General features: G+C 35.7%; 1 protein-coding gene across 1 annotated transcript in view; it reads right to left on the minus strand.

Annotated features, from left to right (window-relative positions):
- TRPA1 (transient receptor potential cation channel subfamily A member 1) overlaps positions 1–23,135 on the minus strand; it is a gene marked incomplete at both ends in the record, with an annotated part of 36,422 nt that extends 13,287 nt beyond the window's left edge. The window contains 19 exons of the mRNA XM_082281947.1: positions 566–713; positions 1,128–1,198; positions 2,006–2,104; positions 3,038–3,097; positions 3,714–3,807; positions 4,661–4,827; positions 6,058–6,172; positions 6,818–6,982; positions 7,071–7,240; positions 8,517–8,617; positions 9,528–9,627; positions 12,610–12,658; positions 14,920–15,056; positions 16,339–16,484; positions 16,820–16,928; positions 17,346–17,453; positions 19,184–19,359; positions 20,411–20,573; positions 23,016–23,135. Coding sequence (XP_082138073.1) covers positions 566–713; positions 1,128–1,198; positions 2,006–2,104; positions 3,038–3,097; positions 3,714–3,807; positions 4,661–4,827; positions 6,058–6,172; positions 6,818–6,982; positions 7,071–7,240; positions 8,517–8,617; positions 9,528–9,627; positions 12,610–12,658; positions 14,920–15,056; positions 16,339–16,484; positions 16,820–16,928; positions 17,346–17,453; positions 19,184–19,359; positions 20,411–20,573; positions 23,016–23,135 — 2,298 coding nt within the window. The remainder of the gene's footprint in view (positions 1–565; positions 714–1,127; positions 1,199–2,005; positions 2,105–3,037; positions 3,098–3,713; positions 3,808–4,660; positions 4,828–6,057; positions 6,173–6,817; positions 6,983–7,070; positions 7,241–8,516; positions 8,618–9,527; positions 9,628–12,609; positions 12,659–14,919; positions 15,057–16,338; positions 16,485–16,819; positions 16,929–17,345; positions 17,454–19,183; positions 19,360–20,410; positions 20,574–23,015) is intronic.
- Positions 23,136–25,449: the final 2,314 nt, after the last annotated feature.

The raw sequence follows: 25,449 nt of genomic DNA on the forward strand, positions 1-25,449 counted from the left end.
AAATTATTAAAGGAATGTTCATTTCAGCTCTACCTATTATATATACATTATATTGCCAAGTTAAGCAACTCAGTTAGCTTGTGCCATATAAACTTATTACTATCTAAATTCTGTTTTACTAATATTTATTGTGAAATCCTCGTACTGGATTGGGCTGCATATGTGATTCTCATGATTTTTTCATGTATCAGGATATCTTCATGAACCTTTTATAACCCTTGAGTTTATTTTATTTTGCATTTCTACTAGCATATCCTTTTCGAGTTCTTGTTTCAGTTCTATGCCTTTTCTCTCATGTGAATCATTTTTCTTCAATATTAAACAAATATTATTCACTTCAGAGAAAAAGCTGAAGTAACCATGTGTAAATTTCTCAGAAAAAAGTAAAAACAAGAAATGAGAACTGAAAATTATATAAAAAGGTTGCTGCTGAATGCTTCGAAATACACACTTTAATTCTATTCCTTAGAGTTGGTAGATCATAAATTAATCTAAAAATTATTTAAATAATGTTATTATTTTGCTATAAAAATCCTAAACATATTGTGACTACTAATAAAAGTACCTCATATTCTAATGGTCTTGCTTCATAGAGCTCTGTTCCATTCTGAGGTCTTATTGGTTGTATGTGAGTGACCAGAAGAGTCAGTGGGATGAGACCAAGAGAATATATGCCTAAATTCATTAGATGTGCTCGAAACCCATAGGCCATCCTTGAAAGTGAGAATGTTAAAGTTACAACACTTTACAAATTTAGAAGAGCATGCATTCAAATTTAACAGCCAACAATGTCTTCAAGATGAGGAAATAAACATTTCTTGAAATGTCCTTTTGTGATGAATGTGTTCATCACTTATGTGGACTAAAGTGTATTTGCCATTTGTTCCTTCCATTTTTAACTTGGCAACCTTAATTTATATTTTTGCAATAATTAGGAAACAAAGATAGTAGTTTTCTTTGTTGTAAGTATCAAAAAATCTTTACCAAATGCTAAGTTACTCTTTACAGAAAAGACATTTGCTCAGTCTACTCTATAAATATGCACATTTTGTTAAACAACTTTCGGGCACAATAGTCTTTATCTTGACATGCAGTGTTATATTTTATGTACATTAAAATAGACCAACCATTTCATAAGCAAGTATTCTTTACACACAGGATGACTGAGTAGCTCCATGCGATTGTGCCGCACCATGGCCTACAAAACACAAATAGAGAAGGATCCAATTTAATTCATCTAGGTAAGCAAAGTGATTACAAAACTGGATAGGCCACCTTTTTTACCTGAATATTAGCCTAATGGAAAGTAAAATGTGTGTAAGATACGGCAAAGTTCTTTTGATTAAGTACTCTGGGGCAAACCCATCACTATCTTGCCTTCCCTGCCTGCTAAGGCATTCAGCTTCTCAGCTGCGGCTCTGTTAGTCTATTTCAAGCTTAAAAAAATTATACAGACTATTTTCAACTATACCTGTGAGACCACACTTTTAAGTTTAATAAGAAAATATTTGTTTATTTATTATTAGTCAGTACAACAACTAATTGCCAACAGCTATCCCAAAATGTAAGCATATTAAGCCAGAAAGTTTGTTGTATAAACATTTTCTGACAAAGAATGAGAGAACAGATTGACAATGCAAAAAACCAGCAAATTTGTTTGGGGCACAATAATTATTTTGCAACTAGCATATGAAACAAATCAGCTTGTCAGGTTTTTCAGTGCCTTACATTCCAGTGCATGGTCACTACAATGACTGGAGTGTGGTTTTCTCTGATGTACTACCTGCACATACAGCACATTCTCTTGAACAATCATAGCTTTATCTAAACCTAAAAGATTTTTTTTTATTACTTAGATCTTTGGCCCATACTTAATTTCAATATACTTTTAATATACAGAGTTATGGGCTTTGGATAAGAAATATTATGATGAAAAATTAAAACCTCTTGATTGTATCTGAACCAAGACAGCAGGCAATGATGTCAGAGTAAAACTAGAACTTACGTTTAAAGTGGTAAGTGGTTCATAGAAAATATCTTCACCATCCTTTACTTTCCTGTTAAGTGTCAAGGGACACTGAAGATATCTGAAGTTATATTCAATCTATATAACACACATACACAAGAATTTAAATATAATGCAAATTGTTGTGTCAGTCTTAGATTATGTTCTTAGTACAAAAAGGCTGTCCTTTAGAGAAAAAAAAGCATATTGTGTCAAGGTAGTCAGAATCAAGATGTATATTCACTGTTAGCTGAACACATGCCATCAAGATACACATCTGTGACTGAAAGACGTTTAAACAAACAGCCATTTTGAAATGTAAAACAAAAAGTACACATTTCTTGCTAACACATTGCTATTAGCAAAGATCATTTTCACAACTGTAATTTGTTTTAATGCCAACTTTAAAGAAAAGCTTGTCTTTAAAAGTTATATGGCTTTGATAATACAATATAAAGAAAATGCACAGTAACAAAAAATTTGCAAGTTTTCTGTTAATGATGTGGACATAATCCAATATAATCATTGATAAGGTGGTTTTCAATATGGTTTCAAAGGTAATATAATATTCATGCCTCCGTGGCATTGTTAAAAGCAATCTACTTCTTAAGATTTTGGACAAGCATGTACAAAAAAAGAAACGTTGAACTCTGAATCATTGATGACAACTGCACTACTTATTACAAGCATACTTTTGATATGCATAAATAGATATTAGGTGTCTTCTCTCACTGCTATTTTGAAATGCCCATAATCTCTGATACCCAGCCTGACTGCAAAAATTAACTTAGCAAAGAAACCGTTTATGGATTGTAGAAGTTTAATGTCACACTTATTAAAATGTGTAAGCATGAAGATTACAGAAACTGAAATTCAAACCATTTACAGTCCAAAGGATAAAATAAGATCTGTTAACTGTGTTCTGTGTTAATATCTGAGATTCATCTGCAAGTGTACCTTACATATTTGAACTTGACATATGCATTAAAATATATGTACTGTGCACTCTCCCAGACCTTTTCATCTACTTACGTAGAAGTCTCGACTTGTCTTTTCCTCTGAAGACTCGATTATGCAGTTGTCCAACACCAGCTTTGTAGATGAACAGAAAAGTGAATTAAGGTGATATAGACTATGTTCAACAGAAAGAATGTGTTTGGACCAGAAGAAAATGACCGTCAAATACAACAATCACCTAACAGAAGTGATGATTCAATCAGATTTTGTGATGTATGTTTTGAAGGCATAAAATTCCAGAGTTTACATGTAGGAGTTAAATATAGACTATTCAGTTTACAAGGCTACATGCTAGTTTACAAATATGAAGGGTGAATAGCTTATAAATACATACATACCAAGTCACTTGCTATTTTAATAAAAAAACATTTCTGTAACATTTAGCAGTTAGCTGAGAGAGTGAAAATATCTCAGATGATTTTGAACCCAATTCACTTATGACTTTCATTACATTTATACGTCTTTTTATATTACTTTTATAACTCCATTGATCTCAGGAAGCTAAGAACTTTTCTAATACTGAAGAACATAAACTCGACAATTGGAAACGATCACTAGAATAATATTAAATAATTCTGTGAACTTATATTATTTCTATTTTATAATAATATGTATTAGTGAAGACAGCAAGAAGAAAAATCATTGCAGCACAACTAAGGTTATTTTGTGAAGTCATGTGCAGAAAACTTACTTTAAATGAATCAGGAAGATACTCAACCATTTCCAGCAAAGGACACTTATTGGCACTGGAATAGTGAGAGAAAGTCACAACAGCTTCTTCCCATCTGCAAAAAATTATTTCAGATAATGCAAAATTATTTAATTGCTTCTGTTTTAAATTAACTACTTTTAGATTATTTGAGTTTTATTTAAGGTATTGAAAATCATAACGTATAACAATTTTATGCACTATTAAATGGAAACTAAGCTGTTTCGGGAATAATTGAGTAATATTCTGGATGTTTCTGTAAGAATGATTCATGTTAAATTCTGTTATCAATTAAACAGAAATGTTTTGACTATGCTAAGATCTCCTAAAAAATATGAAACTGGAATGAATACTGGAATCTTGGGTTACAAAAGTAGGCAAGTAATAATAAATACAGTAAAATCCTGTGAGTATTCCTGTAACTCTTACCAAAAGATGCAATGATTAGGCAATAGTGTAATGCTTTATTCCTAAAGTGGGGTTTCACTATACTGTAACATAAAATAGTCTAAACTGCAGTTGAAATGCCACATTTTAAAATATGTGCAATATTTAAAATCACAATTTTAAATTAAATCTCTTGAATTTTTTCAGTGGTATTTACACTTTGATTAATATTCTGTAGGCATTAAGCATTATGTGATAGGTCAAAATTATTTCTGATGGCTTCTACATGTTTTTTAACACAGAATCCAAATACTCAACATAATATGAAAAACAACTTGCCACATATCTGATGTCCATTACAATTATGCCATTTTTGATTTGTGCTCATTAGAACAGAACATAACCTCTGGAATTTTAAACTAAGTACTCAGTTTTACTTATTAAACTACAGATTTTCAGAATTTAATCTAATTTTAAAAAACCCCAACAAAACAAAACACACTGGAAAATAAATTCAAAAAAGTGTTTTCTGTATACCTTACCTTTTGTGCAAAATGACAGCAGACACTACATCTTTTCTCCTATTGTGTATTGCTTCATGGAAAAAAGAAGCTACTGCTTTGTTGAACAGAATTTTTGCACCATAGTCAAGAAGTAACCTCACTGCTTTTGCATGACCTTCTCGTGCAGCCAAGTGCAGAGCTGTGTTCTGTGCAGACAAGCAGTATAGCAGTATGTGAGCAAGTAAAAAAAAGTGTTTCAGTGCTTTCCCACATTGAAAAGCCACAAGCTTTTTGCAGTTGCAAGTCTCAAATGCTTTTACTAGCAACATAGAACATTAGAATATTGTCAGAGATTCTCATAGAGATCACAGACATGTTCTTTATGTCCACAGCTACAGTAGGGCAACATCTGAAGACAAAACACTGTAGGTAAGAAAAGCCAATTCATTAATATCTTTTAGTTTCATAATTAATGAACTGCAAGTCACAAATAGGTAAAAATGATGGTATCTACAGATACAGAACACCTGCATTTGATAATCAAGAAGAGAAGCATCCAGTTATATCCAGATGTTCTCATTAAAAAAAATCTGCAAGAAAATCTGAGGGCACAATTTTGTAAATGGAACATTTCTTTTTTCTTTGGTATTTTCATAAAAGTAAAGGAATGAGTGGTTTAGGAATCAAGTACACTGAAGCTGACTTTTGAGAGTCTTCTGAATGCACCCAGATTCTTCTGATTGAAATTAAGGACAAAGAATTGGCTTATCACAAATTTATAGTCAAGATTTTTTCTAATCTAGTAATTCTAAATGTTTTCAACACCGGTTCTCAGAGAAATTAGCAACAGCTTCTGTGTTGGGAATTGAACAGTTCTTTAAAATGATCACCCTATGTTTCTGATGGGACAGGTTCATACAAGAGGCCTTCAGCCCAAGAAAGGGATTCTGTCTTGATCGAATACACTCTGCAGTTGTCCACACTCCAGAGCAAGATAGGTGCTGTTTTTGTTGGACAACACTGTGCAGTGGATATTAAACAATATGTTAATGAGCTAGAGTTGATACCAGATTTTCAAAAATCTGTGTAAGTTCTTTAAATTTGCTTTACCGATGTTTGTACTACATTGCTAAAATATTCTTGCACTGTACAGGGGACAAGGGAGACATGTCTAATACACTCAGTATTTCATATTTTCTATTAGGCTATTTGCTATTTTTTGTCTCCCACTTAAAAGAACTGGATAACAATTTCATCAATCATATATTTATTCAAGAAATGAACATTTAACAGTGGTGAAATGTAACAGCACTGAGTCTGCCACACAAAATAAAGTATTACACATGTAATACACAATGGAAAACTAGTAATAGCCTAGCCCTGACATTTCATGTAGAAGCAATAGAAGACAAGAAACAAATAATGTTAACACATACCCCTTCTTCATCCACTCTGTCAGTACACTTCACATTAGTATCCAAAATGATCTGCATTGTGCGAGTGTATCCTCCAAAGGCAGCATGGTGCAGGGCTGTCCAGCCTTTATAATCACTTACATGTAATGGTATAAAATTAGAAATTATAAATAAAACACTTTTTATAAATTTAAAGTAAATGTAAATGTATGCTCCTTTGACTCAGACCTCTTTTCTTTGGCATGAGCACTGCAGAGATGTCCATGCCTTCTGTCAACTACTATGTGAAGGTCAATATACCATTCAGAAATACAAGGTTCAACTCAATAACAGTACTCAGGTCTCCCTCTTTTAATCTCTGTTTCTGAGACATGAGGATCTTTGACCTGAAAGCAGGACTTACTCTGCAAGGCAGAATGCCTGTGAACCACCAGTCCTAAGAAACCCTACTCAAGCCTGTAACTGAAGCTGAAATGATTGTAATATTTCCAAACCAAATTTTTTTCCATGAAAAGGTTCAATATTCTTCTCTCAGGTGGATTCAGAGAAACCTCAGTTTCCCCAGCATTAGAGGCCTTGGTTTTACAGCTAGCCCTGACTCTCTGTTTTACAAGTATTTTATAAATATGCTCTTATGCTGTATGTTTGTATTTGCATATATCAATATAGTAATTATTCTAATATACTCATATTTATATTGCATTAACTTCCCAGCAGATGAACATAAAACATAGGGGGATAGTTCTTTTTTGGCTTAATGAATGAAAATCTGTATACTTACCAGAGGAAAAGAGCCCCTCTCTTCAGAAGAAACTGAACTACCTTCTCATGACCATTCTGGGCTGCCAAATGAAGGGGAGTCATTCCCTTCTTATCACCTTCATTCAAAAGTCTTGTGTCTTTCATATCCCTTATAAGTCGTTGACAAGTATTGATGCGCCCATAGCTTTGCAAGATACACACAGAAATTAATGTCAAAAATACAGAAATTAAAACCATGGCACGGATTCCATTGCCCAGACTGTGCCACTAACCTGGCAGCAAAGTGTAATGGCGACTTCTTATCCCTGCTCTTAGAGTAGATGGAAACGTTGAGGCTGAGTAAATTATTTACAGAGAGGGCCACTCCTTGTCTGCATGCATAATGCAATGGAGTGCATCCTTCATTATCTTCATCCACTACGAGATTTTTAATATGTTCCATCTGTTATCCCCCCAAGAAATACCCAAAAACAAAAAAAGCAGAATTACATCTATATCTCTTATGCTCCATATCTTCTAATAGCTTGCAACAATAGCATTACTACTTTAAAGCAGTATCTAAAAATAAGAAATAAACTTAAGTAAATTTAGGAACAAAGAGCATTTTTTATCTGCTGATTTGGGGGTCACCATTTTTTTCAAGCAACTACTCTTCAAAGAACATAGGAGTCTGCTATTTTGCATCCTTACTGCAGCCCAGCCACAGCACAATACAGGAAATTCTTCTTTGCTGCCGTTCCAACATAATGCTCACTGCTGGCAGCAGAAGGCTTGTACCTTCATACATAAAGGCAGTCTTATAGTCTAGATTCAGGAGCAAAACCTCTGACTGTCAAAACCCAGCAGTTCACTGCTTTACAGTGTAAATTCATTTCCCATTTCTCTTTTTTCATCTTCACTTCCCTGTTTTCCTCTGTACCTTGTCTAATATGCTACAACCTTTCTTAAAACAACTAAAAAACTCCTCCCACAGTCTGATCCACTTATTTGTCCGAATTAAGAATATGATCAATAATCAGAAAGTGCAGAGAACTATCACTCTGTTTTAAAACTGATTCACTACATCTGCTGAAAAGGGAGGTCAAATCCATTCTGAAACACAATCAAAGGTGTTCACAAATTTCAGCACATGTTTTAAGATGAGTTATATTTGATTCACATTTACAAGGCTATTTCTGGAGCTCTGGAGGCCAGAAAATTTAACTGCTTCAAGCAAGCTTGGGCTCTATCAATATGAGTGCTTCATTTCAACATAGCCAAATACAAATTTATGTTCAAAATCTTTTTACAAACCAAATCTAAGACTTCATTATGGTCCAGTCCACAGAAAGCTCCTGCAGAATATGCTGCAAATTCTAGATGTTGACTGATTATGAGCACGTCTCCTAGCTTTACTGCATGCAAGCTGGGAAAATAGAAGTGAAAAGTTCTATATTTTATTGCCTACCTCTTGAGCTATTCAATCCCCCAACAGCAAAATAATTTATGGGATTATGTTATTCCTTTGCCTGGCAATAAGAAAACTGTATTATTGGCTTTGAAATGTTTTCATGAGAGATATGTGATATGCACCTCTTCAAACCGTTTCTTGTGACACTGGGCTACTTAACAAGTAACAAGAATTTCTATAAACATACTAAAATACAATGGTAGTTGCTTTTTTCTTTTCATTTTCTTAGTAAGGGTAACAGAAAGACATAAATTGATATTTACTGTACCTGCAGATATTTCTCATTCAGATGCTGTAATCCTCCAGGCTGCAACACGGTCAAATGCAAGAAATTTCGACCAAGATGATCTTTTAATGATACATTTGCTCCTAAATAAATATGGAAATAAATACCAGCAACTTCAAAACTGCTGGTTCTTGGCACTACATAATGATGTTTAAGACAAAGGAACAAATGTGGAACAAATATGTTTTATAAATCTATAAAATATTCAAGTCAGCCTTGTAATGTATAATTTTGCTTCCCAAAAAAATCACTCCTGCCAACAGCTTTCATCATTCTCTTGTGTGTATAAATTTTGTATTTCATTGCAGCACTAAGGTTTATATGGGGCCCTTATATTCTAAGATGCTGAGCACCCACAATTCAGGAGGAAATTTAAAGATGCAGATAATCACCTCTTCTAATCTTTACAGTTGTAACCTTATTACACTTTCAAAACTTACTATAAGGCTTTTTAACAAAATCAGTTGTACTTTTAACTAGAGGAAGTAGAGTAATAATCATTAACTTGCACCAAAACACAGCAAATGAAAGAAATATAGCTCCAACATTTTCAAGGTGACTGTGATTTCATAAAACCATGGGTGAGGCTTGAACTGTGGGCTTTAACATTCAAAGATTGGTTGCTGGTACGAAACACAACTCTGTATGAGTGGTGCATTTATTCCGCAGTTCCGCTTTACTTCGTGAGCTGCTGAGGAGTGCAGGGATGGAGTGCCAGTGCCACCTCCACCTTGAGAAGCGTGACACATGGCATACACATTCTTCTAATAGCCTGTTCATGCTGTATTTAAAGGGGTGAAATCATCAAACCACTTCTTCCTTTATCTCAGGGGATACCAGCAGTGTGCAGCTGTTTAGCTCAGCTGCTCCTGGGCTGGATGACAAAGTAGTGAATTCAAATTGAGAGGAAAGTTGGACCCAGAGTTTTAACATGAATGAACCCTGCTCAAAGGAAGTGTATATATATATAGTATGTGTATATTCCTTTTTTACCTTTTGAGAGCAGTAAATTGACAATTTTCCATGATGCACAGGAAGTGGCCAGCAGAAGTGGGGATCGACCTTCTATGTCAACGCTATCAATATTAGCCCCCTGCAAAAAAAGAATTCCAAGTTTATGGTGAATAATGAGTAAATTAAACTTTAAAATGGTGCTACCCTTTATCATCATGGCAGAAATATAGGCATTCTTAGTAACTTCAGATGCTCCAGATGAGTAATTTCACACTACATAAATACACAAATAAACAAACACATTACCTCTCTCTATAAAACTGCTAGGGTTTCTATCCATCAGCCACAGGCCAATCATCTATATATAAAAATTCAGATGCCAAAATAATAGTGGCCTACTTCTAGGTATACTGAACTTACAGCTTATGATCCTTTTTTAGAGAACCTTTTCATGTACTTAACTTCTCAATATAAAATTTTAACTCGAAGATACCAGGATTGACACTATGTAAAAATGCAAAAACTGTAGCCCTTTAAATGATGTGTTCTTATGTATCAAACAATTAGCAGAAAAAGATCTTTCTGAACCTCTACACAATTGAAGAAGTAATGCATCCAGAAATCAGTAGAGTTCAATCTGCATAGCTCAATCTATATTAATTTTCCATTCTGCAGCATAAGCAATATGAACCAAGTCAATTTTGATGCCAAAGTATCTGTATCAACAGTGGGCATATTTTATTCTGTTTTGTCTACTTTTGCACTGACACATATTGCCAGGACAGTATGGTCACTATAGTCACAGTATCAGTACAGTCATATCAGCAAAGTACTACTATAAGCATAAACATATCTATCTAAAAAATCCCACCAAGGGAGCAGGAAGATACAAGTAAATGAACCAATGAGATGTATGTATATTTTATGATGGTTTAGACATAATTTTTTTCTAGATATTGAGTTGCAAGTCAAACTTGATGAGTTGAACAAAGTACACAAAAAAAAATCTATTTTATTTCAGATAATATTCAAAGTTGATGAGAAAAAAAATCAATGGCAGCTTTTCCATTAACTTGAATTATCTTTGGGTCCAATCTTAATTTAAGAGAATTAATCACAATCCTGAGCAATATTTACTTTCTAGGATGGTAACACCTGTAATGTAGTAATAAGAAGCACTTAATAAATGGACAGTGATTACTTTACCACGGAGAACAGGAAGCTTCCAATGTATGTTCATTAAACATTTGGGAGTAATACATGCAAGACTCTTCCCCCATTTACCTTTCTACAAGGTCAGACAACCACTTAAAAATTTTTTTTTCATCAAGAACAGACCTTTTTTTATCCAAGTGTCTCATTTATTTCAGTGAATACAGGGCAGCAATTTCCAGTTCCTTATGTAATATTTAATCACCTTCCCACCAGCTAACATAATTGTTCAGCTTTCGGTAAAGTGAATTTGGCAGCATTCTAATTACTTATCACAGTAAGAAGTAACTTATATATTGTCACATATATTTACCTCATTTATGATACAGATGAATTAAGAGTTTGTAAAATAGTTTCTGAACTCTATTTACTTTTTCATTTCTGTTACCCTGAATGTATTAACATAAATGAGTTAAACAGATATTAATATAAAAACAAACATGGCAATTTTGTAAATATCAATTAATATTTGTACCAATTTAATCTTTCATTTTCCTTTTAGCAAAGACACAGGAAGAAAAAGGGGGAAAAGTAAAAAAACCCAGAAGAAAATGTGTAAAATTACTGCTTATTTATTTTGAATAAAATGTGAATATTTAATGCATAAAATAAACAGATGCTTTTCTTTATTAGAACCCAAAAGCCTTTCTGAACTGGAATTTGCTAGTCCTTTCAAGCAGTTACATTGCTGCACCTTTTCTTTTTCACCCTCATGTACACCACAGCATAGGCAGAACTTCGTGATCTTGCCAGGAGTCCAAGGGAGGAGGCAGCACAGGCTGTACATGCAACATTCCTCTAACTCCAACTGGCATATTTAGAACCATTCCCAGACAGGACAAACTAAAACAGTTCTAAAGCATCAGAACTGACATACTTCATATGGAAAGCCAAAGAAACCCTCAGCAAATCTTCTGTGGAAGAGGCCTAAGTAGTCAAATGGCACTCAAGGAATGAAAGTTTGTTCTTAGCAAATGCAGTGTTAAAGGTATTTATGATATAATATTTTGTACACACAAGCCTCCACATGCAAAAACTTGTAACTGTGCTTCTCAGGTAATAAGGTTAGTTGACAGGTGGTTTTTTCAGAGAAGTTTAAGTAGACAAACCTCACCATTTCACATTTGAATCAAAAATAAGCACAACATCTAATTTGAACTAAATCCCTGTAACAGAATTTCTGAGAAAAGCAAAACAGTACGTAGAAGAGAATTTCTTTTAGTATAATTGCCATGAAATTAAGTAAAAATCCTAAACACACATAAAACAAAAAAGAAGTCTGATGTTTTCTGAAAATGTTTTCTGCCAAGTGGGGCGCAAAATGATTATATGAGCTTTAATTTAATTGGCAAAAATGGACATTGGGAGCCTAGCCAGTAGCATCCCTGATTACATTTCTTCTCTTTGTCCTTCCTAATTACTCAGTGAAGAAATACAACCAAAGCACACAGAATAAAAAATATTTCTAGATCATGCACAAACTTTGATATACAGCTATGTGATCCCATAGTAATCATATGTACATTCTTTAAAGAACAGATTTATTTCTGAAAAAAAATCAGATGAAATTCAATGCATGTTTAGCATTTGTTTTATATTTCATGTCTGGAAAGTGTAGTATGACCGGACCACTTCACCATATTTGGTAAAAGATGTTTATGAAACATTCTGAGGAAGTAAAATGGAAATAAAAATGTAAGATTTCATCCTCTGTAGCTGTGGGATGATATTATGGATCCACAACTACAGTTGTACTGTAACTCTCAATTGTACATTATGAAATGTATATGTCTATCTATCTAAATAGCTTACACCTGAGAACACATTCTGCTTTATGAATTTCCTCTATGCAGACCTGTAGCAATAGATAGCAATAATCTCTAAACATGTTGCTTGATTAAATATTTACCATTGAAATCAAATACTCCGCCAGTTCATAATGATCAAACAATGCTGTTCTGTGGAGAAAAATGCAAAAATATATTAATATTAGAAAGGACAAAGAAGTTTCAAGCCAAAGGATAGCATTCTTCTGCATTTTCTCGATTTTCTAATATTTTCAAATAAATCAATTTTAAAACAAAGAGACAGAGAGATACTCTTATTACATAATTCATTTTAATGAATTGTTTTAATTTTTCTCATGGAGTTATCTTTCCCAACTAATTTCAGTTAAGTTACTACATTTGAAACTCACTGCAGGAAACAAAGACCTCATTGGTAGGTAAACAGGCACTTTATCACCAATTTTTAAGAGAACCAGTAATTTTGCATGTCAAATCATTCAATATACCACACAAGGTCAATACAGAATTCCATAAATTTCAAATGCAGTTTCTTCCAAGCATGTCTGGAGCTTGAAATTAATCTCATTATTCAAAAATAATTTTGTTGTGTTTTGTGCAATAATGCTAGTATGAGGTTAAAATGGCAATGGCTAAATGTATTCTGAGTGTGGCAGGCAAGTCTACTTGAAAAAATATGAACAAACTAATTGGTATAAATTGGGCATTTGAAGCATAGTCTGTATCATTAGATAAATATACTGATAACAAGTTGTTGTCAGTTACCAAAAATATTTTAAAGCTGTCTATACACTTGGAAACTTCTCCAGTTTTATTCTACAGTAAGACACTGAATTATATATTACAGGGGAAAAGAATGGTCAAAGCATGAAAGTATAGCACAGTAAATACACACAGACAAAACGTTTTCACAAGTCAGACCTCTATGAAATATCTGGACTCAATAAGCAACACAGAAGGATAGCTCCAAGGTTGTACTGTATCTCAAATGAGTTGCCTTAGCATTACAAGAGGTAATAATAACATTGGGTGTACTATAGTTAGAACTCATTACTCAAAAGATGCATCTTAAAAATCAAGTCATGGTTCCAAATATGTAGAGATGCCTCCATTATCTATAGTAGGCCCTTCCAGCCACACATTAATACTGAATGTTTCACAAACACTCCAATTCCAAGGTGACTGGAGCGAAAGCAATGCCAGTTATGAAATATTTAGATGGAAACATGACAGTAGGAATGCAAAAGCATCAGGTTCTACCTATCCTTCACTACTGCTTTGTTTCTCAACAAGTTAATGTTCCTACTCAGTTTTTTTATGTTCTGAGATATTTAGGTGACTTTCTACCTTTCTGATGATTCTTGATAATGTTTTTGCTGTTTCACAGACACCGGGACGAAAATAGTGTTGTCCTTTTTACCAAGCTTTTTTCAAGGACTGTAATTTTCACTGATATAGCAGCCAGTTATCTGTTCAGTAGTACAAGTGTCTGCACAATTTGCTTTGGCTTTCTGTCATCACTTTGTCTTCAGTCATGTTCTTCCATGGTAACATTTCCAAGTGTACCCAAACATTATCTTAACTTTACAGCAAACTCTTTTAAAGTCTTCAATTATCTTTGAATCATTTGACTTTATACTGTGTCCAAAGAACGATCATCTCCACTGCTTCTACCACTTACTTCATACTGTAAAACTTCTTGCAGAATAACACTGTCAAATAATTATAGTTAAATGCAGTGAAACATATCTTTCTTGCAGAAAATATACATGGGGAAATATATTATATTCCATAGAGCTGGGAGCCAGGATGTTTAACCAAGTATCTTTCTGCTACAAAAGACTGAGGAAACTTCTCCACAGTCCAGTGCTTTCGTTTTAAATGGAGTGTGAAAGACTAGAAGTCTTGAGGATTTTTACATACAAAAACACCATTTGCAACTTTGAAGTCACAGGAAAGTGTACCAACATTTCCTTTTACTTGATCAGGTATAAGGTAAGTCTTCTTGCAAAATAAAAGAAAATATTCTTTTAAACAATTTATATTATTTTTCACTCATTTTCTGGAGAACATCAACACGTTAGATAAGGGCACTTCTTCCACATTATCAGAAGATGTTAACAATTCCATAAACTTGTTCCCCTACTACTTTACTGGAGAAAATTTTCAATGCAAACTGTTAGTGACCATTCCTTGACATGGCTCCAAGTAACTGGAACTGTTTTGATTTTGGTATCAGCACCAAGATTTTTAACATTTTGACCAAATTTTTGACTCTTTCACACTGCAGTAAAACCACCTCCCATACCATGGAGAAGATTCAAATAATGTGGAAGGGTGTTCCAAATGTAAGGAATAACTAAGAATATCATGGCCCACAATTTATAGTGAAATCTGTCACAGCAGCTTCCTACCTGTGAAGCAATGTTTCCTTATTCCCATCCACAGCATCAATAATGGATTCCTCACCAGCATAGGATGACATCATAAGCTTTACAATCTCAGTTGCTCCTTGAGTGGCAGCAAAATGAAGTGCTGTGCATTTTTCATTCTATAAATGGGAAAACAAGACAAAATATAAATATTTAAACCTCAGAAACCTATCTTCCAATCTATTAAACACACTAGTGAACCAGCCCAGGATTTGTAATTCATGAATACCTAACTTTTTATGCAAGTAATGAAGCTTTAGTCTTTAACTGAAGTAGTAGAATTCTAAAGAGATTGACAAAACCAGAAAAGACTAAAGAGATAGTTTTAACAGATTACTATGAAGCTTCTTATCACTCTATACAAAGTCCTTAAAATTTGAGATAATTATACCCTTAACAATCTTTTATACTTTAATTAAAAACCAGACAGATACAGCACCCTTTAATACAAGAGATGAAGCAAAGGAAAGCCACAGAAAACCATATCTAGGCCAGTAAAAATGAATAAGCAAACAAATGGGTTCATATAATACAGAAAATGCATTTTTTTAAAATGTCATTTACTTCCTTAAATGGAGTCTTCCTTAGAAGTAGCTCTTAAATCAATTTTTCTGCAGGTAAAAAATAACATTGTCCAATATGCTGGAAAACTATTATAAACTAGACAGTCATAAAATAATTAAGCCATATATACATGATTAGAACAATATTTTCTAAAACAGGAGTCTGTTTAGCTAGATGGGACAAACCAGCTTTGATACATGCCTGAGCATTTCGACTTTCTCATTTTTAGAGCAGGAACATTTTGGTGAATGCATTGGAATGAGCTTTTCCCCAGTGCCATAAGCAGTCTGACCCATCACAAAACCAGCAGCATGAATCATCTCATGCAAAAGCTGTGTGTTCAAAGAATCAAACCCATAAGAGAAGGCAAAACTATGTTCTAGTTTTGCTCTCATGAGTTGATTTCATCCTTGCAAACATTTTGATTAATGATATATATTTTTTTAAATGCTTATTTATGAATGAAGCTGGGCACAGACCCTTACACCAGCAGTGCTACACCATGGTAGAGGCAGTAGTATCACAAATTTGTGTTTGCTTATAAGGAAGGTACTGCAAAGGCCAAGGCAAGGCTGAGGATAAACAAGAATGCATCAGAAAGGGTCAGACTGAAGATCCCACTTCTGGGAAGGGATGACCCCATGTCACTTGTATAAACAAACGTCACATTTTGCCTGATTTGAACCAGTGACTTGTTTTCATTTGCTGCTCCCTTGGCTTTGCATTGGAAGAGACAATGAGCAATGATTATCTGCTCTTCTTTTTTTCATACCACTCAGAGATTTAGAGGTACCTAGATTTTATCTCAATTACATTTTGCTCCACTCTGAATTTTACCTGTTTTAGATCAATTTGGGCTCCAAATTCAATGCACATTTTAATCATTTCGAGGTCACCACTCTGAACTGCCAAATGAAGTGGACTGCACTTTCCATTATTGGTAAAATTGATGTGGGTTTTAGCAGAGTGACCCAATTCTTCACCTAAGAGATGAAAATAAATGGATTTTTTTAAGTGAGAATGAGATTACAGAAGGTAAAAGGCATTCAAAACAAACATATTAAGTGTGGAATAATATTCTCCCCTCTCAAAATAGAAACCTGTCACATCTATCATTAAACAGTAGATGAACGTACATTTAGAAAAGGAGCTAGTTTGCTGCTGCAATCACACAAAAGTTGGCAGTAAAAATTGCTCTTAGGAATAACTGCAATAACTTCTTGTAAGTTCAAACACAGTTACAATTGCTTTTTTTCACAGTTATTTGAGAACTAAAGCAGCAAATTGGCACTCACTGCTTGGGAACATTGTATTTTACCTTTTTTCAAAAGAATTTCCAGACATGTTTTTGCACCTGAAAATGCTGCTGCATGGATAGGCATACATCCCGTTTTGTTTGGTTTACATATTTTCCCTCCGTTTTCAATCTGAAAAATAATGTCTCAATACAGCTTAATGGCATACAGAAAAGTCTGACAAATGAACATGCTCTTACAAATACAGTCTCCTGGATAGCTCTCTCCTTTTTCTTAATGTTGCATATGTGTTATGAAGTTTATATACAAGTATCTTTTGCATGTTATGGCCATACAATGCATGTGTTTCATTCTGTCTTCTTATGACCTTCAAAATCAGTTTTTTTCCTTAAGTTTGCCACTCAGATATAGATATAATATACCCTCTAAAAGATTAAAAAGTTTCTTAGTAACCCATGCAAAGCCACTGAACACTTGATCCATGATTAACCTTCCTGCTTTGAACAAAGACAGTACACAGGAACAGAACATAACACTGCATCAAGGCAGAGAGAATCACCTCAAAAGATGATGGATAATTATACCTACCAGGAGTGTCAATGCTTCAGGATTGTCCTTGTAACATGCTACAATTATAGGTGTGTTCCCTGCTTCACCTTCCAAGTTAACATCTGTACTGCTATGTTGGACTAAAATCTAAATGTTTAAGAAAACATTCAGTCAATCATAAGCCAAACATAACAACGAAAGACTATTCCATTATTTTTGTTGTTTACAACCCATAGCACCCGTGCAACTTACTCATTTTGCATGCCAAAAGCTCACAATGCATAGGCAGAGGAGACACAAAATGCAGGAGAATACAAAAATATGCTGGTAAAAAATGCAGATATGAACAGATATGAAGTAAAATGCTTTCCAGCAGACAGCCAGGTAACTAAGTTAAACTCTGCACATAGCTGCAAAGGATTTTAAAGCCTGATTTAACAATATCTCAATAATGGGAGAAAGTATTTTCTGTAGTACATTGCAGATAAGGATTTTCAACTGAAGTTTTCAACAGAAAATTCCCTGGCAAGTGGCAATGTTGTGGAATCTGCTCAATTAGGAATCTGCTCAGTTGGACAGTAGAATGAGGGGACATGGGGCTTGATGAAAACTGGGACTGTGCAGTCCTGAAATCCTGCTCCAGTCTCTAGGTTAACAGCTGACACTGAACTATCAGCATCATCAATTATCTCTATGACTGCTTCCAGCACTTTTTGAGAAGCAAAGGATCTTGAAACTGTAATGACCCCACTGCTTATTTATTCCACTAGCTACACATTTATTTAATTGTCTTTCAGTAATTCCAGTTATTTATTTTTTCTGTACTAGAGGAACTGGTACATTTTAATCACTCTCAGGCAATTTGGCAATAAAAACCAAGGGAGAATTAGTCTGAATAAACAACAGAGTGGGGAAAAAATGAGAGCACAGATTCAGTCAAGAACCGAAGCACAGAAGCTGATAATAAGCCCATTTTAAAAATGTCATTGATTTCAGATTTCATTGTTCTTAGTTCATAATAAGTACAAATTTTGTAAAAGATTTGAGGACACTGAAACATTTCTAAAGAAGTCTGAGCCTTGAATACAGATAACATGTGTTTCTTACTTTTGTGTGGATGAACTAGAACAAGAGACAAAGAGGAAAGCAAGTGTTGCAATTTTAAGGTTGCATTCATCTAAAAAATTTTAAAACTTTACCAATTCTAAAATTCTATCCCTATGCTGCATATGAAATGAAAACATTTTCTTGCACTTAGACAAATGGTTAAAAAATTATGCTGCTTAAAATCTCAATGCTGTTGGTATTTTACAAGGTTCAACATGGACACCTTAGTAATTTCTTCACAATATATTTTTGTGATTTTTTAATTGCAGATTTAGTTCTGCTACTACTCTATTATTAGAATGTTGGTTCTAAGAACTGTGCTTTCTGACTAGTTTTAATCTGGTTTTTACTTTAAAAATACACTAGTTTCAAGGAAGTCTTGATACTTCTACAACATCCCATACAATTGTAAAAAAAAAATCAGAGCATTATAATTTGAAATAACACATGCCTACAAGAAGTTTCAGTGTTAAAAAGAACCCTTTTGAAGAAAGTTCCTTGCGTTTGCAAAACTGAAAAGCATTTTCTGTGAACCATAATGACTACTATCATAGCACAAACATCAGTATTCCTATAAATCAGCTAGTTACTTTTTACTTGCAGTGCTAAGAAGATGCAAACATTTCTACAGGCATCATGTTACACATCCTGCTCACTGAAGAAAACATATGAGGAGATATGGCATGTATCAACAAGGCCTTGGTGCTCTGCACGCAGCTGCTGCTGAGCTACTTATCAAGTGTGTACATTTACATGGACTTTAGACTTACCTTGACAATTTCATTGTGCAGGGACTGAACAGCCATATGCAAAGGTGCCATCATATTGGAGTTGAGAATGTTTGGATTCGCTCCTCTGCTGAGAAGCAAACGAACGCTTTCAATCTGGTTTTTCTTTGTGGCCCAATGTAGTGGGGTATTTCCAGAAGAATCCATCACATTTAATACTAGGTCAAAGGAGAGAAAACAGGACAAAAACCAAAGCAAAACCATCAAACGTTCTGACTGCACTGGAAAAAAAGGGCATCCTATATGAAGGTGTAGGTCTGTGCTACTGCATTTCTTTGAAAAAGGAAAGGAAAAGATTTCATGAGATGTAGTGCATTGTGTTAAATTGATTAAATATTGCGCTGAATATAGAGTATTTGTGAGAGAAATGGGAAACCTGTCTATTTCTTGCCCATTACTATATATCTTTTTTTTTTCTCATGTAAGGAGTTACTTGATTTCCCTCTCTCCTTGACTCTTTTTCCTATTTTATTTGACTTCGCAGGTATTTCTTTAGAGGCTGCACAAAATAAATGAGTGCAAAGAACTGAAATAAGAGATAACAAATAAGTGCTTGCAAACTGTAAGAAAATTAAAGACCATATATACTCTGTTTCACTTCAGAACACAAATCAATTCACACCAGTTATAAAAATGGTCTGTTCTACACATATATTTTGAGCTTGAAAACTGAAGATAAACTTCAACAAATACCCTAATAAATTATGACCAAAATGACAGACTGAAAATTAAAAAATATATATTTCAGCTAAAATAATCTAAAATTAGATTGGCCATCAATAGGTGAAAAAACCAAGCTTTTCAGGGCCATTGTAGGTTTTCTCAGTAGCCTACAGTCTTGTCATTGGAGTCCGATGTAGTTCACAATGCTCATTATATAACAAGACACATAATATGAATAAGGAAGACAAAGTCAAGTCTTCTGTACATCACTGTAGCTTTCTTTTTCATAGTGAAGACTATCTATCTGAGTGTCAAACAAAGTAAGGCATATTGATTCACTGCATTAGAGAGAAAACAGTCCTACATAACAAGGGCGACCCAAACCACACCCGAGACAGTGCAAACAGTTTGCAAGACAGTTTGGATTACATATATTATATAAATGGAGATAACACATATCAGTCCAGTTTCAGTTGGGTAACAGACACCTTGGTTATTGAACTTTTCTATTCTGCTGAATAAAGTAGTTCATAAAGTGCACGTTACCTTCGTAGGAAGAATCGTCTATGATCAACTGCATTAGTTCTATTTGTCCTCCTTCAGCAGCGTGATGCAGTGGGGTGGCATTTAATTCATCCACTTTTGTAAGCCCAGAACGATTCTTCTTGATGAAGCTCCGTAGCCTACAGGCACTTCCATCTGAAATAACCTGTTTTGGAGAAAAACATTCTCCTAAAAGGCTGGAAGTTAGCAATGCTATAATGGGTTTTTGTGGGCATCTTACCACTCAGTAACTCCCTCCCAGTTTGGTTTCATACAGAAGTTCACAAATCATGATCAGATTGAGCCAACAGTGAAACTCTGATTGGTTTAACTGACTGCAATATAAGATCCAGATGAGAAACAGCACAAAATGAACAAAACTGGTAATCATCTTCAACACATTGTTTTCTCTTCTGTAGTGAGCTCAAGATCCTTCCCTCACCATGGAAAATATCAAACAAGCAAATTCATCACTTATGTTTTTGTACTCTTTCCTGTAGTGGCCATGTCAAATGAATGAAACAGAGAGGAAAATTAATAATCTTGATAAATTCCTTTTTTTAGATCTTTCTACAGAGACTGATACTGTGTACTTTGGTTTCAAGTTCAGCCATTTGGCTTCTGTGATGTTCTTTATGTCTGGGAAACCAATATATTTTTTAATTTCAGCAGCATGCTTAGAACATCAGACTATTATCTCAGCCTGAAACAACCCAGTATGCCCACTGACAGCTTGATATATTCCAGGTACTATGCTTTACAACCAAAGCCCACTATGGAAACTCTGCTGATTCTTATTTTATGATGTTCTCCAAATATTTTTGTTACAGTGATTCAAACCCCATATTTCTACATGAAGAAAAGTAATAGAAAAAAGTGATTGCAGTAGAATGGGCAGGAATTTAAGAAACAGATATGAAAAATTAAGAGAGAATAAAAAAGAAAAAGAATTCAACTACATTGGATGGAAAAAAAGGAGAAAAATGCTTATCTAATGTAATGCAAACTTTCAAAAGGCATGTAAGCAAGCAAAGAATAAAAAAAGGTAGTTTCCTAAAATCACTGCTTGTTTTACACATGTAAAAGAAAAGGAAAACTTTGCTCTCCAGGATACCCTGAGTCACAAAGACTCAACAATTTTTGCTGTCCTTAAGCAAATATACATTATAGGGCAGCCCATTCATGAGGTTGAGCACGTGTTTAGCTTCATTCACTTTAACAGTCCCACTGACCTCAGTGAGGTTACTCATGTCAATAATGTTACAAATGTGTTTAAACATTTAGAAGACTGAGGCCAAATACAGGGCTAGTGTCTGCCTCAAAAGTGCAATCAGAAAAAGCTAACTGAAAACATGTGATATAATTGTGGAAAGGGTATTTAAGATGAGTCATCTGTCACAAAAATAACAGCTCAATTACACACACAAATATCTATACATTTTAAACACACCAAAAAGCTATCTAAGAAAACCTTATTAGAGAACCCAGTATTTTCTATTCCTTCTAATGTTCTACCTTTAGTATTTCTATTGATTTAGACCACATTTTTCCACTTTTAACACTGGATTTATTTCTCAATGTAAGACAAAATGTGGCATGATGATAATTTCTATCGACAAAAGTAAGATTTATCAGCGAATACTGCAGTGTTTCACTCACAAAATAAGGAAGAAAAAAGTCAGTTAGGTGTTCTCAGTACTTGGGTTGGTTAACAGCAAAGCAAGCTATGGTAAACAACAGCAGCTCCTTTGCCCTGTGTCTGAACAGTTCTGTAGCGACAGATCACCCACCAGAATGACAAACCACATTATGCTGGAGAGGTGTTGCTCAGGTCTACAGCTAGCACACAGAAAACATATGTGAATGGAAATGACCTCAGGAGGTATTTAAACCCATCTATAAACCTGGTCAAATTTGTTTAGCCTGCTGTTAAACATCTCCAAAGTTATCCAAGTCTTCCATCCTGTAAGCAAATTCTTCCTTTGCCTAATTATTCCTACCCTTAAAAAAGACCTTGCTAGATTTTGGTCTAGGTCTCCCTAACAGCAATACAAATGCATGACTTCTCATCTTATTCTCTGTTAAAAGTGGGAAGATATTACCTCCTTCCTGGCTGCAATCTCGCTTTTGTAGTTGCACTGTTGCTTCCCTTTCCCTTCGTAACAGTCCCAGTGCTTCTAAACTTTTCTTTTGTGTCATTCTTGTTAGCTGATCTGTTAATTTCTGTCATGACCTCTGGACTTCCCTCTAAGACGGAGACTCCTTCTGTGCCCAGGGGGAATGTGTGTTCTGTGTCAGCAGCCTGCCACCCACACCCTCCTTCGCCTGCTCCCCTACCTTGCTGCTCACCCTGGGCCACACAACATCAGTGTCCTGTGCCTTGGCACCGTACGGCCAGGGCTACTTCCAGCCTGTCTCCTATCCCGCACAGATCCTCCCTCCCGGGTCCGCTGAGAGAGCGGAAAGGGTCTCCTGGAGGAATGGATCCCTGGGACATAACCACTGCCGAGCCCGCACAGCTCCGGAGACTGTCCGCACCCTCGCCCACCTCACCCTCCACCTTCAGCCCTCTCTCCCAGCCGCGGGCCCGCCGCCCCTCCGCACGCACCTTGAAGACATCCTGCGAGGCGACGGAGGCGGCATCCGCCTCGCACACGACGCCCTGGTAGGAGCTGGAGACGGCCGCCTTCTCCCGCGCCCGGCACAGCCGCAGCAGAGAGCGCTTCATGCCGCCCGCCCGCCCGGCTCCGAGCAGCGCCCGCTCCGCCGACCTGCGAGGCGACACAGCGAGTGACGGCCGGGACCCGGCGGCCGAGGGGGAGGCGGGGAAAGCGGGGAAAGCAGGGAAAACAGGCGGGGGCGATCCCGCCGGGGCGGGCATCCCTCCGGACGGCGGCTCCCACCGCGGGTGGGCAGGTCCGGGCGGACCCCGCGGGAGCGGAACGCCTGTGCCTGGCAGGGGCCACCGCCTGAAGTGGTGCTACCTACCCTTGCCCTGCCCTCCCGCCTCTAAAAAACGGGCTCGAGTTTTCTCCTATTAGTTTCTCTTTGGAGCCATAAAATTTTCTTGCAGAATTTTTTTGACCAGACAGTTCGGGGAGGCGTAAGACAGCTGCAAGAAGAGTATAGAAAGAAGTAGCATGAGGTGTTTCAAAGGGTTAATCCTAAAGTGCCTGGAACTGAGTCAGTCTTTACGGAAACGTGTAACTCGGGGAAGTAACAGTTTCCTTAAGGTGAGATGAGCAGCCCTGCCAAAGGTCAGGTAGTGGACGGGGCAGAGGCTTAGGAAAAGCAGGAGTCGTCACAGGAGGTGGTATTTTGCCTGTGTTTTCATGGTTTATGGCAAGCGGCAGCTTAAGGACTGCCAAAACCAGTTGTCACACCCCATATAGCCTATTTAACAGCTGTCAACAAGCAATTCTCCATTATTTCGCTCATTCCCTTTTTAAAGCCATTTTATACTGTCTGTGCCACAACATCCTGAGGCACTAAGTGCCATAATTTCATTATATATTTGTGAAAAAAAGTGTTTTCTTTTACCACTGGTTTCACTTAGTGCTCCCTCGTGTTTTTATTTTGAAAAAATTGAGCATTCTTCCCCATTTTTTTTCATCCCTGTTAGTGCTCATTATTTCACAAAGTTCTTCCAGCACTTTGCTCACTGATGGGGCTTTGTACATGCGGTTTTCCTTCTTACAAATACCACTTTTTATCTCTGAATAGCCACATCCTGCTACTCTGAATCTTTTCCATGTTCCTTTAGAAGTGGAATGGCAAGACTTACATGCTCAAAGTATATTCAAGTGATAGTATTCATTGTTTGCTCAATTTTTTCATTCATTCCTCCCATAAATGTTCACAAATATGTTTGAGGTTTTTTGAATGCCACTGAGCTAAGTTTCCACAGAAATTTTCTCCACCACATTCCCACTTCTAACTGGTGATAGTATCAATAAATAGCATTCAGGTACACACTCATATGAAGCTAGTTAGGGTTATGTTTCTTCTGGGTACTCACCTAGGGTTTATCAACATTGAATTTCATCTGACATTTCATTACTGTATCAGATCATTACTAATCTTTTGGGATCTGCCACAATCACCTGTATTTTTGGTCATTCTGAAAATTCAGTAGTGCTTTCCAAGTTGCCAGAATGTTTTTGCGCCATTATATCATCACTGACTTTAAGGGGTCCCAATGAACCTCCTTGCTTTATGAAGTTGTGTTCCTACTCCATATTTTTGAACACTTAACCAAATTCAGGAAATCTTTCTTGCCTTTCCTATGACAGTTTAGTTTCATTAAAAGGCTATAAGGAGGGACCTTTTTGAAGAACATTCCCAAATCCACTTGACTCTGGCATCGTTTGTACCTCTTTTGTTTGCTGATTCCTTCAGTTTCACTAGTGTGTGCAACACCAGACTTCTCTCTACAAACTCTGTGTTTGTTATTTTGATCCTGTTGTTTTGAGCCTGCAACTCCAGAATTGTTTGTTGTAAGTTTCTGAAGTTACAAATCCTTAACTAAGGAATCTTAAGGCCATAAAGCTAAATAGTTCTAAGACTAAATGGGTGAGTTTAAGTGCTTGTGGTAGAAACCTTCATGATGCCTTGATTACGAGCAGGCCCAGTTAGTGAGAATGTTCACCTTCCTGTGATGAGATCCTTTTGAATTCCCTGTCTGGTCTTGACTTTTCTGTTGCCCATAGTCCTATTTATGAGAAATTAAACTCAACATCTGGGTATTGTATAAAGAGAATAAGTGCAGTTTTCTGTAGGAATCATTATCTGGAAATATAAGTGTCACTGAAATATCAGTTAGCATTAGTAAAATTATCATCAATTTCTTCTTAAAATCCCCTAAATTTCAGCCAGAGAAATGCTGTGAAACAATAGAAGTCATGAACCTCAACCAACCAGAGCTTTACTAATTTTCTTGAATCTGATAATACTGCTCCCTTCTTTTAAAATTACTGCTACATTTTAGTCTTCTAGTAAATGTTCAGAAGAATGTTCAGAGTATTGAAAAAGAGTACAAAGAT

This window comes from Coloeus monedula (genome assembly GCF_965178545.1).
Source record: "Coloeus monedula genome assembly, chromosome: 1".
NCBI lineage: Eukaryota > Metazoa > Chordata > Aves > Passeriformes > Corvidae > Coloeus > Coloeus monedula.